The sequence below is a fragment of the Hesperophylax consimilis genome, chromosome 19, assembly GCF_061612785.1.
Source record: "Hesperophylax consimilis isolate HC1 chromosome 19, BYU_Hcon_1.0, whole genome shotgun sequence".
Classification (NCBI taxonomy): domain Eukaryota; kingdom Metazoa; phylum Arthropoda; class Insecta; order Trichoptera; family Limnephilidae; genus Hesperophylax; species Hesperophylax consimilis.
This window is the reverse complement of record NC_142854.1, coordinates 1,386,033-1,403,694: the sequence shown is the minus strand read 5'-3', so window position 1 is coordinate 1,403,694 and position 17,662 is coordinate 1,386,033. Positions and strand designations below refer to the sequence as shown.

Below are 17,662 nucleotides of genomic sequence, written 5' to 3'. Positions count from 1 at the left end.
CTTACCCCCTGTATACGAAAATGTATACCAGTATAATTGCCGCAATATGAACAAACAATTTTAAGTTTAACGAAATAACTATTTTTACCATATTTTACATCTCCCCCGGCGTAAATAGTATATGTTATAATAATAAAATTTAACCATAGTTTTATTTCTAAAAAAATACTTGTATTGCTCGTCCAGCGCTTTTGAATTTTTCTTTGAAATCCCTTCTCAGTTAGAGACTTTTCCCATATTCTAAGAAATAAGTATAAATTCCATTTTCCACTGAATGTAAAATATATTCTCTAACAAAGAGTCACCCGTATTCATTTCCTTTAATTTTTAAAATTGTTAATTGAATCACAGACAACCCTGATTTATCGAGCCTAATCACCTTCAACATACCAACTAGAACTACTCGATCGAAAATTCTTTATTGCAACAACAATATCAGAACTAAGTCATTTAGATACTCGCTGGTACCCAGATTACATGTAGTTGGCAATACTTTTGCAGAAATAGTAGATGTGTTCAACTGCACGGAATATAGTTATAAGAAGGCTATAGTAACATACCTCAATAATATTAATAATTCTTCTGCATTGAACTTCTATTCTTCTTGATTATGATATTATGTTCCACTATAATATTATGTCTATGAAATGTTTGTAAAAGCCCGTATGGGCGAAGAATATATAATTATTATTATATATTATAATCAACGTTTTTTTCCTACCAACCCTGATTTCATAAATTCACTAATAAGCCACAAACATAATATCGTCAGTGTAAGTACAATACCGCGAAAGAACTGTTTGTAAAAATACCGGGAGGGACAAAAACTATCTACGGAAACATTAGCCCTTATTTGCTTGCTTATGTACTGAGGATGGTTCATTTGCGGTATTGACTTTAACCAAGTACAGTCTATTGGTCAATTTAAAAATTTGAAAGCACCAATCAATGCGGCTTGTGCTCTTCTACTGAAAGCATCAAGAAAGCGGGGAATTGAAATTATTGGCTCATATGGGGTATTGAATTTACATAAACGATATCTTATATTTCTTCCATAACCCAAAGTTGTCTTAGGACAGGTTGTTTCAGAGAATTTTATTATTTCAGTTCTGTCAATTAACTGGCTTATAATGATATAATAACAGAACTTGAATAAGTTTTTGACAGAACCCTAAAATGAATGTTTAAATTTGATGAATTGTTCAAATTCTGTGAAACAACCCATCCTTAGTCTTGGCTTTCTATAATATTGAACATCAAATAAATATCTCTATTGTACTAAAATAAAATTTTCACTCCTTCCTCTCTTCAAAAAGACCCTCCACACAGCATCCCCAGAGATGACATAGCCCCCCCCCCCCTCCCCAAAGGTGATCAATATTTAATTTTTAACTTTAGTGTACATTTACTTATCGATTGATTGTGCATATAAAAGAAATAAAGTGATTTGAATTAAGTTATTAGTTTTTTTACTAAAATAGATAATGCCATCACAGTGTTATAACCGGTCAGAAGAACTTTTCTTCTTATATTATATTATAGCACGGAAAGAAAACAATTTTATATGAAAACATAATTTTATTTCATAAAATAAATAAAGTTAGTTATAAATGTACAATTTATATTATAGACAAAATATAGTTTCACATTTCATGACTAATCTGGAATATTCAAAATAAATAAGATTACAATAGAGATAATAATATTATTCCATAACAATATTTTATAAAATTACTACCCATTTTGGAAAATTGCCACTCCTACATAATACACTTAATATATTACAGATGAATTTGGGCCCGTTAGACATTAAATAGTACAGAATTACAGGAAAAGAGTCCATATTTAGATGTCATTAAATGTAATTATAATCGGGCCTCAGATTATATTATGCATTTGTGTATTAATTTGGATTTGTGAGCGCTACAGAGTGTCCAGTTCAGTTTCAAAACAGCTATGACTCGTTTTTTCAATATACTCGGGAATGGTTATGAGTTGTTAGGATTACTACCAGAGAGCAGCTTGAAGAACGTAAATATCTCTCAAGCCGAGTTTAAAAAGCAACTGAAATACCGGCCCTCACACTAAAGCTGGGTGGTATACATATGAGATTTAGTAACGCTACAAAAGGGTACTTGATTTATATGAAAGTTTTCGCCTTGCGTGTGTGTGGACACTTAATACATGTTTGTCTATTTTATGGTATTGAACCATCAACCAACAATATCAATGTATGACAAAATGGGTGACCGGATATCTCATCAAAATGACAATTCAACACACTTTTGAAAAGTTATATTAAATCATGAAAAGGGATGAAACAAAAACTAGGTTAAATAGGTTACGTGGGTTAGGTTTATAGGTTGGCTTTTCATAGCTTTATATCACTTTTTAAAGGTCTGTTGAATTGTCTTTGTGTTGAGTTAACATGGAACAGACAATGTATTGCAATTTTTGTTATTTGTTTTTGGGGTTTTATGCCGTGTTGCGCTAACTCCTTCTTTAGCCAACGTTTCGGACAACGTTACAGTGTCCATCATCAGGGCAGATGTGTCCTGCCCTGATGATGGACATCTGCATCCCCCACATCTGCCCTGATGATGGACACTGTAACGTTGTCCGAAACGTTGGCTAAAGAAGGAGTTAGCGCAACACGGCATAACACCCCAAAAACAAATAACAAAAATACTTTTGGCCGTGAAAATCTTAAATCATAATGTATTGCAAATTGTTTTTTGGTTGTAGTTTAATTTAAAGCTTTAAAGAATAAATTGAGTTTTTACTTTTTCTTGCACAATATCTATATCTAATTATACAACTAAAACCAGCCCATTATTTGTGAGCGAGGTCGGCAGCCTACACATTTTTACAGTGGAGGTTTGGCATATCAGGCCTACGTAGTCGAGGGGTAAGGCTTTCGACTAGCAATCCAGAGGTCGGAGGTTCAATTACAGGCGTGCGTAGGTAAATTGTATTTGAATAATTAGTGTTATTCCACAATTTCTACATTTGAAATAATAAATAATATATTTGCAGCATGTTCCAGAGAGGAAGATACTCTCAGTAACGCCCCGGGGTAAGTACCATTTAGAATTGAAAAGTTGCTTTAAATAACTTTACCCGTGTTTGGTGTTCAGATCTGAGTAACCAAGTACGTCCCCACCTTCCTCTTCACCTCACCACTACCTTCAGCCTCACAAAATACACCAATTGGGGATGCCATGGTCTCACTGGCTCAAGACAGTTGGGAACATTCGGGACTCTTGTGCGGTATTCACTTGCGTGAAACTCGATGTACACGAGCGGAACATCCGTTCACAGCTGATGTTGGCTTCATATTCCATCCTTGCCAACACATGGAAAATGGCCTTATTTTTTAATTAGTTCTTTAAATAAATATTTAATACTGACTAACCACATGAATTGATATTATTTAGCGTCATTTTACAGCCGTATACAATTAATTTTAACATTTTTTGTGCATTACAGAAATCTACATACTTGGTACATTCATATTTACATAAGCTAAGGTACTGGCAATAATTATGCTAATTTATTGATTGGTTGACTTCCCATGAAATAGGTTAACAAATTATTATCATAGAAGTAGGTACTATATTTTATCAGTGAAAAAACTTTTGTTCACATGTATTAAATAAACCTATAATCATGGTGAATAATGTTTTTTAAATATTCAGGTAGGTACCTACCCAAATTCCATATTCCATTATACAAATATCAGGAGAATTTTAAATGGACAGTCTGTAGCTCTAGTTTATAATGCAGTTTATTTAGATGAAGTAATTTGCAAAAAAGAAACAAATGCGTATTTTGATGTGAGAATAGTGACTAACGTTTGCTGGAGTTAAACCTGCAGAGGGGATAGAACCCGCAACCTCCAGGTCACCATAGAAACAGATTTACACACTTGTAAAAGTGTCTAACTAAATAGTGTAACAATATACGTATAAGTTTTTTATGCTGCCACAAATTTGCGCACCATTGTAAAAAGGACTAGTAGGTAGTAGGCAGATTTAATTTTCGAGCACCGAATTGTGATATTACAATGCGAGTTGCCTGTATACTGTCAGATTCATTTATTGACAAATCACCGAAAGTGGGACGGTCACGCCACCTCCCACAAGTCGGTTTTATTCCCCTTTTCATGTAGTCACAAATGATTTCATACACTTTATATTACCCTTTATTACGGCTTAATGATTTATTTGCTAACTGTATGGAACAAATACATCACGCACTTAATATTAGAATGGTGTAAAATGCAACAAAAACTCTAAAATATTATGAAAATTAATGACGTTACAACATATCTAGACTTGGTATTGTATCACAAAATTAAGATAAAATGTGCCAAGTAAGAAACACATGTTTCCAGTAAATGCTTAATTAAAACGTTGCTCGTGCATGACAAAGAGAAACATTAAAAAGTAAATGTGTATGAATGACTAAACGATAGGACTGGGCGGCGTTTTCGTATTCAAAAGTTGCGGCGAATAATACTCCATTTTCTCCTTGACGCATAAAATATTTGGACGGGAAACAACTGTATTATTATGTATTTACAAAAGAAATGTTTTTCTTGGCTTTTACTAGTGTGTGTGCCGAGTAATTAAATAACTTTCTCACACACATAAGGGCATTTTGACACTTTTTCAAGGAAAAACTAAAACTACAAAATCAAAAGAACTACAATTGACATACTTTTGGCTTGCCTATTGAGATTTCTGCAGCGCGTCTATACATATCGTAACGTCGTTAATGAAAATGCTTTATAAATGAATCTACTTAAAAAGACTTAACAATTGTTGAAATAAACCAAAATTGAATAAATATACTAAGAGGAATAAAAAAAAATGTTGCACAATATTTTTAAATTATGAAAAATCATAAGAAAAATAATTATTATAATATTTCATTATATTAAATTCATTCATTATATAAAATCGAAACACTGCTTGAAATGGTTTTAGCCGTGTTTAGTGATCGGTTCATAATAGGCTGGTATAGTCAAGCGGTTTTGGTAATTCTCCAAATTTATACATTTAAAAAAAATACTACTGGGCATTTTGTCATTTTTTGATGATTATTCAATGTTGGCAGAATGGTGACAGTATTAAATACAGGACAAGTTCACATATCCAGTATTTAGAGATAAACTAAGTTGAAAATTAAAATATAATATATTTGTATTGTTTGTTGAAATATGCTTGAAATAGTGCGAGATAGATATACCATATTTTAACATTTTGGGTTATCCTTGGTAGACATTGGAGATACAATGTTCTGTTTTCAAGTCTTCCATATTACATATAATGTGTTATAAAAATAAGATATTAGGAAAGTAAAAGTAATAGGAAACAATAAAAGAGCAACGTAAATAAAGCTTTGGAAGCACCTGCATAATAATTATAAAATGTTTTTACTACAAACTAATTATTTTGAGTCCACTGATTTTCAACACATTCGTATTGAATTAAAAATATTATGGAACAAACAAATTGGTGTCTTCTTTTTATCTACAGTTATTTGGAAATTTGAAAGCTGCATGGCTCGTGATAAAAATATGTGTTGAAAATAGTAAATTTCAGTCAGAGTTCCTTGCCGACTTTTTGCCGAGTCACGATTGAGACGCACTTGTACTTTCTATTTAACGAACGAAAGAGATAAGTAACTAAAAAATGATTGCACTAATTTGACTTTTGAAAAGTGAAAGTTGACAATAATCACAAACTTTAGTTATAAATTAAGACAACGTTTTAGTGAGGTCACGGAATAAAGTACTGAAGTCTGTCGGGATGGATCTCGTCACTCTCCCCAAAAGATTCCAAAGCCTTTTTCATTTTGGCGTTTCGTTCCGCCGTGGCTTTTGCAATCCGTTTGGCGTAGTCCTTGTCCAACTTTATATCACTCTTCAATTTGTTCCTTTTGGTCCTCAGAGACTTGACTTCCTTTTCCAACGATTCTTTCTCCTTCCGTAACTTGAGCAAATATTTAGAGATTTCTTTTCCATTTTGGCTGCACAGATCGCATATAACCGAGATGTTGGACGAGGCAAAGTTTCCGAAAGGTTTGTTGCCGACGGTTTCACCCATAGTTTCGATCTCTTCTTCGTTCAGACCGTTTTCAATGATGATGTTGTTATGTTCGTTATCGGTGAATGTTAGAATTCCTTGATCATCTTCTTGTAAAGAGATACACTCGTTCATCTCTGCCGAAGTTTTCAATTCCACGGTTCCATTTGCGCTAAGTTTTAACATCTGTATGGGGACGGAACACATCTCGCCTTCGTTCATAGGATCTCTGAGAACTAAGATGTTGCCTAAATCTATTTCTGTATCAATACAATTATCTTCTTCATTTGTAAAGCTTTGAAATAAGGTGTTTTCGTTTCTGTCTGGAGTTTGTTCGATCAATACTTTACCAGTTTGTTCGCATTTTGCAAACAGAGTTTCAATATTAACGAATTTAAATTTGACTTTATCAGAGCTCAGGGTGTTGACTTCTAGATTCTCATCGATGCAGACTTGATTGGACTCCAAGGATTGTTCTTGCTGCATGATGTCCAGTGCGTTGGAGATTTGTCTGGCCGTTGGACCGCTGCTTCGAGGGTCTATGTCTTCCATCACGGTATCATCATTGGGTTGCTCATCTTTTACGGTGAAATTGCCGATGTTCGGATAGAGATACTCAATCATGTTTCTGTAAAATACAAACCATTAGCAATGCGACGATTTGAAAGTTCGTAGCAAGAACCACGATAATGCAAACTCTAGCAGGATAAAAAGGAAGTATTCAACACATTCAACATCTTGAAGAGAGTTAAAACAGGACTTTACTATACTCAGTCAATTACTAGGAGAATGAGAATGGAGAACATACTTAGCATCAGTGGACTCCTCTTGGTAGAATATCTCCACCTCTCCCCCCACCGGCTCACTCATGGAGTCGTGCAGACTGCAGTCCGGTGTGTCGTCTATGCCGTCTGTACCAACAAACAATATCTATATTGGTCGTCTGTGCCGTCTGTACCAACAAACTACATTCTATATCACTTTGTTCTCTTTTGTGGCAAATCAGATACATGCTTGTTGTTATCTAACAAACTTGTTGAATCAGAATTTTGACAGAGGCCGCTTGACCCTTTAAAAGCCATAACAGAAAAAGAAAATGATTTTGCAAGTTATATAAAAAGTGAAATCAAAAGAATAGTATACGTGAGTTGGGTTGAGTGAGACACAAATGAAAGCGTGAATGTGTGTGTACCTATAATAATAAACCAGCATTACAAATGGGAAGGTGTGTCTTATATTTATCAGCGCAAGCGATTCTGATTTTGTTTTTCATACATTTTCAAAGCATAACCACTAGTGTTCTGTTATATAATAATTTTCATCCTTGAGCACTTTATGGACGGATTGTTTCGGAGAATTTGAACAATTCTTCAAATTTCAAAGTTATTTTTCAGTTCTGTCAAGTAAATGGCCTATAATGATATAATAACAGAACTTGAATAGGACATTCACAGAACTCGCAAAATGAACGATGAAATTTGATGAATTGTTCAAATTCTATGAAACAACACATTCTACGGACGGGTTGTTTCGGAGAATTTGAACAATTCTTCAAATTTCAAAGTCAATTTTCAGGTTCTGTGGAAGATTTTTTCAAATTCTGTTTTTATTTCAGTTCTGTCAAGCAACTACCATATGCTGATATAATAACAAAACTTGAATAGGACTTTCACAGAACCCGGAAATCAACGTTGAAATTTGATGAATTGTTCAAATTCTCCGAAACAACCCGTCCTAAGTGTTTGGTTTGGAAATTTCCCACCCTCTTTCAAAAAATTATATCTCCGAATTTTAATATGGAGACATATAAAGTGCTTATAGTGCTAGAAAGCCATTGAATGCACTTACATTTTATCGTTTATCGCATATTTTTAGGATTCATTAAAAAAATATTAAAAAATCGTTAAATTTATGAAGTGTGAATTCTGTTTATTATTTACTTAAAAATTAATAATATCTATTCAAATCGCCCACATTTTGGCCAGCATTATCTTGCGAGCGTTTGCAAAATGGCCAAAATGTAGCCCTTTGAAGTCCAGTGGAGGTTAAAATCGCATAAAAAAAAATTCTAGCAAGGATAATGTCATGACGATAACACATTCTCGGCATTCGACCGGCTGAAGAATGGTGCTTGCCTGTAGTAGGGTTGTCACTGAATTCTAGCAAGGATAATGTCATGACGATAACACATTCTCGGCATTCGACCGGTTGAAGAATGGTGCTTGCCTGTAGTAGGGTTGTCACTGAATTCTGAAGCCATCTTATTGGAAGGTACCAAACATTTCAAACTACACATGGGGTAATCTCTATATTTTAGAAATACAAAGAAACAATTATTTTTGGTTTTTACATCTTTCTACATAATTGCCATTTCAGTCGATGCATTTTTGTGAGGGCTGTGGCAATTTTTGTATACCCACGTCATACCAGCTCGCCACCATGTCATTGAGGAGCAATGAGTTCGTGGTCTTCTGTGAGCATTCAACGGACCCATCTTGGGCACACCTTCCAATATTTTTCAAACTATTGGTACAAGTAAGAAAATGGTGATTCTACATTACATAGAGAACCCAAAAATACAAACAAAAATAATTCGATCTGAGCATTTTGATTTTTGTAACTACATAATGGGTTTAAGAACTTTTGAAACCGGTTCTACCCTTCAACGCATTTTAAAACACAAAAAACAGCTGATATTAATCCCGTAACAACCGATTGTTTTCAAATATGACCTAAAAATTTAGAATACAGAAGCCATACTTAGATGGTTTGGTCATGGTAGAGCGGATGGACAAAAAAATGAGTGTAAGGAGAATACATGATGCAAATGTAGAAGGGACACCCGAGGAAGACATGGCACTATCAAGTGAACCAAATACTTGAATCGGGTCGAGTCGAGAGTCAGAATAACAGAGGGGCATGTATGAGACGATGTATAAATGTGACTGAAGCAAGGAGTGTGTGGTGTGACCGAGTTGTTTGGTGGTCCATCCTATCTGCCTACCCCTGCGGAAACGGCAAGACGGTTAGTTAGAAAAATTAAAACTTCACATTCTATTTACTCAAAAACGAAAGCTCATACCAAAAAAATGTTATACCACAAAATCGACTCCAAATGTGATATAGATTCACCAGTTACCCGCTTTTACTGCTAGTTTCTCGACACCATGTATAACAAATATTTAAAATGATGTATGTATTACCAGAATCCTGCGTCAGAATATCTTCGTCAACCCCAGCCTTCATGAGGCTTGCTCCCACGCGTGACCATCTCCCTTTCTTGGCTGGAGGATCCATGTCCAACTCCGGAGAGGACTCCTGACTATCGGTGGACTCGGTCAAGACCAGGTCTTGCTGGCCATCGGCGATAGCCTGGAATTCTGGAAAGGTAAAAGGTAATTGACAACTGACAGCGATTACGTCGAACTGAACAACCGAGCGAGATTACATAACAAAGGGTTTATTTCAACTGATGGCGGACGGCGACAACACTTCTGTGCGGATTTGATGTTTCAAATCCTAACTCTGTCATTGGTGGAGAACAAAACAAACCCATCGGGAACCAATGGCCACCAAAAAACAATATACATAGATATATGCAAGGAGTATAAGTACGTATGTAGGTAATTGAAAAAAATATGTCATCGAAGAACAAAATGACATCTATATCCACTTGAGCGATTTTTGGCATATTATGGCAAGTTTGCAAAAAGTGATCGCTTGACATAATGCGCCAAATTTATAGAACCTAAAAATATGGGTTAGATGGTGAAATCTAGGTGGATTCATTGGCTTTAAATCGCAGTAAGCAGTTCATATTAATGTTTTGAGGAATGATATTAATTAAGTAATACTTTGGGTGCGTGCTGATACACCCTGTGTAATATATAAACATTAAGTTACGATTGATAGCCGTCAGCAGCGCCAGCGCTCTGTCCGGCTTCACCGAGGAGCGTGGCCGGCGGTCTCCGGCGCCGAGGTTGAGCAGGTCTTTGTTGGTGAGTATTTTGCCCGTGGCGGCGCGCACGTAATCCCGGATACACTTGCGCTCAGCGCCCAGCCGCAAGAGGTCCAGGACCTGAAACAGAAGATTGAAGATTGATTGCTCACTGTTGTTGCTTCACGGAGACAACTGTATTTTATAAAAAAATTATAATTTCGGTGGTTTGTCTCAGTGTAACTGTGGTTCAATGACTTCTCGAAGTGGGATTTGATTTTTGAAACAAAATTCCGACTGAAACACGGATTGATGTAACCAAGCGTTTAGGAATCACGCTATTTTAATAAACACATTAACTCAAAAGAAACAATTTTTTTTTTTTTTTTTAAAGAAAGCAAGACAAAAATATATATTACATACAGTAAATAATAAAATAAAAATATGGAAAAAAAAAAGAAAAGTTCCAATAAACTACTTTTCAGTAGTTTGTCGATGGCAACTTTTCACATAAAAAATATTAAAAAAAGATAAAACTTATTTTACTTAATGACAACAGTGATAACAATAAAAAAATAACAATTTGTTTTAAAAATATACACAACAGTGATAGTATCTACCAATAGTTTGTATTAGACTCTAATACAAACTATTTCTTTCAGCGAGCCAATTTTTCAACATAATATTTGTTTTTACATTTGTACATTTTTTATTTCAGCAGGTAACATATTTAAGCAACTAGGTATCATGTAGTCCAGTGTTCTTTGTCCATATTTGTTTAAATGCTTAGGTACAATTAGTCCTTGATGGTTAGTTAGTTAGTCACATTAGAGCCGTTTTCGTGAGAAATCACCTCAAGGGCGCTGTAATGTAATGATGTGTAAGTAGTTTCCCCAGAATAGCAGATATTTGCCTTTCGGCAAGGCGGTGCAAAGAAGTTAATTTATATGTGAATTATGTTTTTTTTTTAAATATTAGACATTTAAGAATGAATGTAGCTATTTCTGCAGTCATAGTTTATTTAAATACGACTCTTCAAAACCAAGAGAGGTTTCACTGTACTGATTTCATTTAGAATAAAAATAATATGTTCTATTCCTACCTCATTTTTGATAGCAGGGCTTAGTCTTCTGTCTTGCGGCGATTTCCTGTAGAGTTCCTTGGAGACGGGGTGGTTGTGTGCGTTGCAGACAGATATGACTTCCAGCTGGCGCCCAGTCTTACTGGCACGCACCATTATGTGCGCCGGACAGTCTGTACGCATCGTCCTACGGACCAGCCATACTTATTAGTCAAAGAGAATTCCAAATAATATTATCTCAATATTAGCCCAACATTTGTACACGGTTGACACTTGTCACATGAGAACGGGTCGCTTCTACGATTCGTTCTTAAGTTCAACAGCTCGGCTGTGGAACGAACTGCCGGCCTCTGTGTTTCCTCCCTCCTACAACATGAGACTCTTCAAGACCCATGTTCACTCCTTCCTCTCCACAAAAAGACCCTCCACACAGCATCCCCAAAGATGACATAGGCCCTGAGGGAAATTATTTTCTTCAGGGCCTCCTGTGTGGAGTTAATATAAAAAAAAAAAAAAATCTCAAAAACGTGTGGGTTACTACTCAATCGTCACACAATTGCACATCCCTACTGAAGCAATCGCAACTCTAACCGGAGTTTGCCGAAGGCGTCCAAACATGAGGATACATATTATTTTGTCACGAGCGAACCGGCTCATTCAGGAAAGTTCTTTAAAAGGCGAGTGGAGCGAGTAGCACAGCTCTCCGCGACGGGCGCTCTGCATGGTGCTCCGTGGGAACGAGCCTGACGGCCATTATTACTCGACCTGGATCCATAAAAAGAGGAAGTTCAGGGGTTTCAGTAGACACTGGGACCATACAGGTTCAGTGGACTCTGGGAAGACATGAATCAAGATACTAGCCACACATGACTTTTAATTCTAATCCTTTTTGTGTTCACATCAGTTTGAGGAACGAGGACCTCGCTATTCTGCACCATACCGTCCTAGGGCATGACACGGCGAGTTGTGGATGAACTCTGAACTGACCCTTGACAGTCACACAGGAGGAAGCCGAGGATTTATTTATTTATACTGGGTTTTTACAGATGTTCTCACTTACGTGAGAACTATCCAGTTACAAAAACTTACTTAAGTTACAGACAAAAATCTACAAATTACATACATACAATACCGTCTTCACCATAAGGGCACACGGGGCCCGTGCCCAGGGCCCCCATTCTCAGGGGGCCCCGAAGGACTGACAATTTCTCTCGCGAAACGCGATAATGCGGGCGGGAAAAAATTTTGAATGCCATTTTGACACTTCTGTGTACAGAACTTGTATAAAGAACAAGGTTAGAATCGCTTGCGCCAACATCATTGATGATATAGACACTAGTTTCTTTCACCTGGCAACACCAGAATATTTTTAAATAATTTATCTTTGGAATCGAAATGTCAAATTTGCCGCGATGCAAATCTGATGCGTGATACTTGACGAAAACATCGTAAAACCTATCAATTTATCAAATTAACGCAATTATTGTTGTTTTGGTACATATTTTATTGTTTTAGGAATGTATTTCGGTCAATAAAATATATGATAGCTCAAAATTAATCCACAAAACATTCAACTTAAAATTCAAAGTGGTGCTTTGTTAGGGAAAGGGAAGGAAAGGGGGCCCCATCAGGCCCGACTCATGACAGGTTAAACTTTCAGTCTGACAGGAGCGAGTGGCGTTATTTTGTTTCGTTTGTTATTTAAAATTGAGTAAGATAAACAGAAGTTTTGATTTGTTCGTACATTATTTCATTATTTATTTATTTAAATTAGGGAAATCAACAGTTTATAATTATGTCGAAAAGAACATATTTAAGTGGTTCACAAAAAAGAAAAAAAGTTATAGCTCAAAAAGAAATAACGGAAAAACTTCCAAAGCTCACTTCGTTTTTTATGGTTGAAGAAACAAATAAGCAGAGGGATTATTCATTCTCATCACCGCAAGACAAAATTACCTCTGAATGTCACCAGGAAAAAGAGGTTACGTGTGACGAAAATGACAAACACACATTAGATGCTGAACCATCGACTTGAAGCTACTGTGAATTAATAACTGCAAGCTTAGAGAATGTATCTGTGTCTCCTGACCCTGGTACTTACTGTGATGACATTTTACCGGAAGAAGTCCGTGATATTTGGATTCGAAAAGGGCCAGAGTTTTTCCAAAATAAAAATAGTTACTTCTCCGAAACTTCTACAAGTTTTCCAGATTCAAATAGTAAAACGAAAACTAGATACTCGACTAAAAATATTTGCTAACCACTATTATTAAGTAATTTGCTAACCACATACAAATCTTCGGAAATCGTGGAAAAGGAAGTACATCATATTTATCGGCAAATATTTGTAATGAATTTATTAATTTAATGGGACAGCAAGTTCTGAAAACCATTGTCAAAGAACTTAAATCATTTACACAGCTATTAGCGTAGATTCTACGCCAGATCTGTCCCGTGTTGACCAACTGACTTTCATAGTTAAATACGTAAAAGACGGACAGCCTATTGAGAGATTTTTGCAATTTTTGACTATGGATGAACATAATGCGCAATATATAAAGCAGATACGATTTTAAACTTTTTTGAAAGCCTTGATATTCCTATAAAAGATTGTCGCGGCCAGAGCTACGACAATGCATCAAATATGTCTGGAAAGTACTCTGGTGTTCAGTCAAGAATAAAAGATGTTTACGAATTTGCGATTTACGTTCCATGTGCGGCACATTCGCTAAATTTAGTGGGTGTTCAGGCTGTTGAGTGTGTTACTGAAGCAGTAACATTCTTTCAATTTGTACAAAAATTGTTAAATTTTTTCTCGGCTTCGACAAAACAATGGAAAATTTTGACAGAGCATTTAGGTGCAAATAGAGTTTTGAAGTCTCTTTCGGAAACTAGATGGTCTGCACGCGCCAATGCTATTAATGATTTGCAAAATGGTCATTTAAATATTTCTGAAGCATTGTCTTCAATCGCAAGTGACATCAATCAACCAGGAGATACTAGAAAGGAAGCCCAAAGCCTAGCAAAAAAATGGAAAAATTTGAGACTGCTCTTCTAACGGAAATATGGAATGATCTTTTGGGAGTTATGAATAAAACAAGTCTAAGTTTACAGAATAGCACTATGACCATGGACGTTGTAACGAAACTTTACGAATCTCTGATCAGTTATGTCAATACCGCAGGCAATAATTTTGATCGGTACGAAACGGCCGCTAAAGAAAAAAAATCCATATGCTGACTACAAAGATAAATTTTAAAGAACAAGATTTCGCAGCACACGCATCACTTTTTTTGAAGGATCATCAGAGACTGGACAGTTGAGAGGCAAGGAAAAGTTTCGTGTAGATACTTTCATTCCCATAATTGACACATTAAATATACATTTAAAAAAAACGTTCGGCAGCATACCAAGAAATTGATAGTCGATTTAGTTTTCTTTGTCAGTTAACAACAATCGAATTTGGTGAGTTGACCAAAAAATGCAAAGAATTTGCAGAATTTCATCATGAAGACATTAATGGAGATGAGCTCAAAACAGAATTTTTTCATTTAAGCCAATATTTAAAAAACATAGCAAAGCAATCAGCGGCTTACATAACCTAATAAAATCAGATAAATTAGAAGAAACTTTTCCAAACGTAGAAATTGCTACAAGAATATTCCTTTGCCTAATGGTTTCCAATATTGTAGTGGAGAGCGGTCATTTTCGCAGCTTAAGAGAATAAAAAATGAATTGCGAACAACAATGTTACATGAACGTCTGAGTAATTTGTAAATTATGTGCATAGAAAGTGATATCCTTCAAAAAATTGACTTTGAGGATATATAGAAGATTTTGCTCAACATAAATCCCGAAAGAAACCGTTATCGTAATCGTAACCAAAAAACCAGCAGCATTCTAATTTCATTAATGACATATTATATCATACTGTATTTGATTATCTATAATAAATCGTCATACTTAGTAAGAAAATGGTATTATAATTTGCTTTTTTACTTTCCAAAAGGGCCCCAAATTCTTGTGTGCCCAAGGGCCCCAGCCTAGTTTAAGACGGCACTGCATACATACAGGTAAAATGCAATTAAATACAGGTTATGTACAATCAAAAAACCAAACAAATAATAGTATAAAATTATACACAAGCTCAGTAAAATGACAAATAATACTAGGAGAGACAAGAGACACGAGAGTTACAGTGATATATAATAATACTAGGAGAGACAAGAGACACGAGAGTTACAGTGATATATAATAATACTAGGAGAGACAAGAGACACGAGAGTTACAGTGATATATAATAATACTAGGAGAGACAAGAGACATGAGAGTTACAGTGATATATAATATAATTATCTAAACATATTATTTAACTGCAGCAGAACATTTTTTTTTGAATCTGTAGATTATCAACGGAAATATCTACTATTTTTATAAGCAATAATTATTAGCCTGAAACACTCATCCACATTGAAAAATCTCCTGATAAAAGATACATGACGCCAACGGGACTTGAACCCGTGTCCTTTCGATTTCCGGTCGAGTGGTCAGAGCTGAGTGTAGCTCAGTGGTCAGAGCTGTCGACCGGAAATCGAAAGGACACGGGTTCAAGTCCCGTTGGCGTCATGTATCTTTTATCAGGAGATTTTTCAATGTGGATGAGTGTTTCAGGCTAATAATTATTGCTTATAAAAATAATTGTTACCCTTTGTGCTATGCATAAAAAATCTTGTCTTAAACATTAGTTTACCAAAAAATAATAAAATATCTACTTCAGCACAGTCAATCTTATTATACAGTCGACACATTTGGGTCAGAGGGTTAAAATAGGCGATATTATTTTTGAATACATTCAGGTGAAAAATGCTATGGTGTCTTAAACAATGGGAATTGAGGACATTTATTTCAATATTGCTAAGACATAATGAGGTATCAAGATGGCCGTGGATAATTTAATGCAAACATATTAGGTCAGTTAATTGCCATCTTATTTTAAGTGCATTAATCTTAAAGTATTCACGACGTGCGTTGTATGATCTAAGATGGTCATGTAGTCCACATTTGAAAGATAATAGTCTAAGCATTTTTTTTAACTGATTCTATAATGTTTTCATACTTGCAATAATGTGGGTTCAAATAGTTCTTCCATATACAAGTTTACTTCTAATTAAGGCATAGTAAAGGGTTAGAATTGATAGAGGATCTTTGAAAGGTTTACTTATTCTGTGAATAAATCCCATCATTTTAAGTGATCTAGACTTGATGTCATTAATGTGTAAATCAAATATGAATTTAGAATCAAGAGTAATTCCTAGATCTCTTATGGAAGACACTCTCTTATTCTAGTTTCTATTTTACGTTACTGTTAAATGTTTTACTAATATTGTTTCATATCAGTTTTACATTACATTATGCTTTAAAAACTGTTTGCATAATTTTTGATGGCTAAGTTTATTAAGTATATTCTGTTCTTATAATCTTTAAGGGGATGGAGACGATTTTATAAATCTCACATAGACAGTGACATATGGGTAGAATCTGGGGTCAGTGTGTCTAGTGGGAGTGGGGGTGCACGGCATTGGGACAAGAGTCCGGCTGAAGAGGACAAAGAGATCCGGCCTGCCCTGCAGTTGGTGGGCCGCATGTGGTGGACGCATTCACCACCAAGACCTGGACAAACCACACATGGCACCCCTACTAAATCTTTAAGGGGATGGAGACGATTTTATAAATCTCACATAGACAGTGACATATGGTTAGAATCTGGGGTCAGTGTGTCATTGGGACAAGAGTCCGGCTGAAGAGGACTTCTCCCAAGCGGCCCCTCCCGATCCGGCCTGCCCTGCAGTTGGTGGGCCGCATCTGGTGGACGCATTCACCACCAAGACCTGGACAAACCACACATGGCACCCCTACTAAATAACGCAGAGTAGTTGTTGTTTACTACCCATACCCGCCTCCCAAATTGAAATAATGAAGAGGTTGAAGCGACACCCATTCTCTATGCCAAGGAACTTTTAAGAATAGGTGAGTTATAACACATAACATATTTATGTTATCTACTTACATAGAGTGCCTGTGCCCCTTCCCCCTCGGGAAGAACTTTTGGCCGCCATGAACGCAGGCATATTTGACAGAATAATACACCAATTTGGGTTCTATAGGTCGTGCGGTCTTCATATACGCTCCCTGCACAGTTCTGCTGTCCCTTCGCCAGTAATGCACCAAACTCTGCTTGGAATGGTAATCCAGCCTCTTCGACAGTTCGTCGTAGCTGTCGAAACGTTCTCCCAAAACAAAAACAGACGTATCTTTCAAAATCACCACTTCTTGTGCATCATCTGTCTCTGGTAGATCATCCTCTTCCTCCGGTAGTGGAGGTAATAATTCTTCATTATCCTCCATGGCTCCCTCAAATATCCCAGAATTCAAATCAAAATAAGAAAATAATTTGGTTGCACATCCGCAGGATTTGCTACATTTCGCTGATTAGACAAAATAGGCAAAAATACGTGCTGAGTCGATTCAATATTATCTTCGAAATCAAAACAT

General features: G+C 35.9%; 1 protein-coding gene across 1 annotated transcript; it reads right to left on the bottom strand.

The window, feature by feature from the left end:
- Positions 1 to 1,622: 1,622 nt before the first annotated feature.
- Positions 1,623 to 17,662, bottom strand: LOC149414618 (uncharacterized). The gene is made up of 6 exons (XM_089643572.1): positions 17,178 to 17,662; positions 11,132 to 11,297; positions 9,996 to 10,170; positions 9,296 to 9,472; positions 6,901 to 7,003; positions 1,623 to 6,720 (listed from the first exon to the last, which is right to left on the bottom strand). Exons 1-6 carry the CDS (start codon positions 17,513 to 17,515, stop codon positions 5,787 to 5,789), a joined length of 1,893 nt encoding a protein of 630 aa, XP_089499698.1. The 5' UTR covers positions 17,516 to 17,662; the 3' UTR covers positions 1,623 to 5,786.

Excerpts from the sequence above, each read along its gene's own strand:
- LOC149414618 (XM_089643572.1), bottom strand. The coding sequence starts at position 17,515 with ATGGAGGATAATGAAGAATTATTACCTCCACTACCGGAGGAAGAGGAT. Across the intron at positions 9,473-9,995 it reads GCTGCTGACGGCTATCAATC|AATTCCAGGCTATCGCCGAT; the intron begins GTAACTTAATGT and ends TTACCTTTCCAG. Across the intron at positions 6,721-6,900 it reads GAGGAGTCCACTGATGCTAA|AAACATGATTGAGTATCTCT; the intron begins GTATGTTCTCCA and ends TGTATTTTACAG.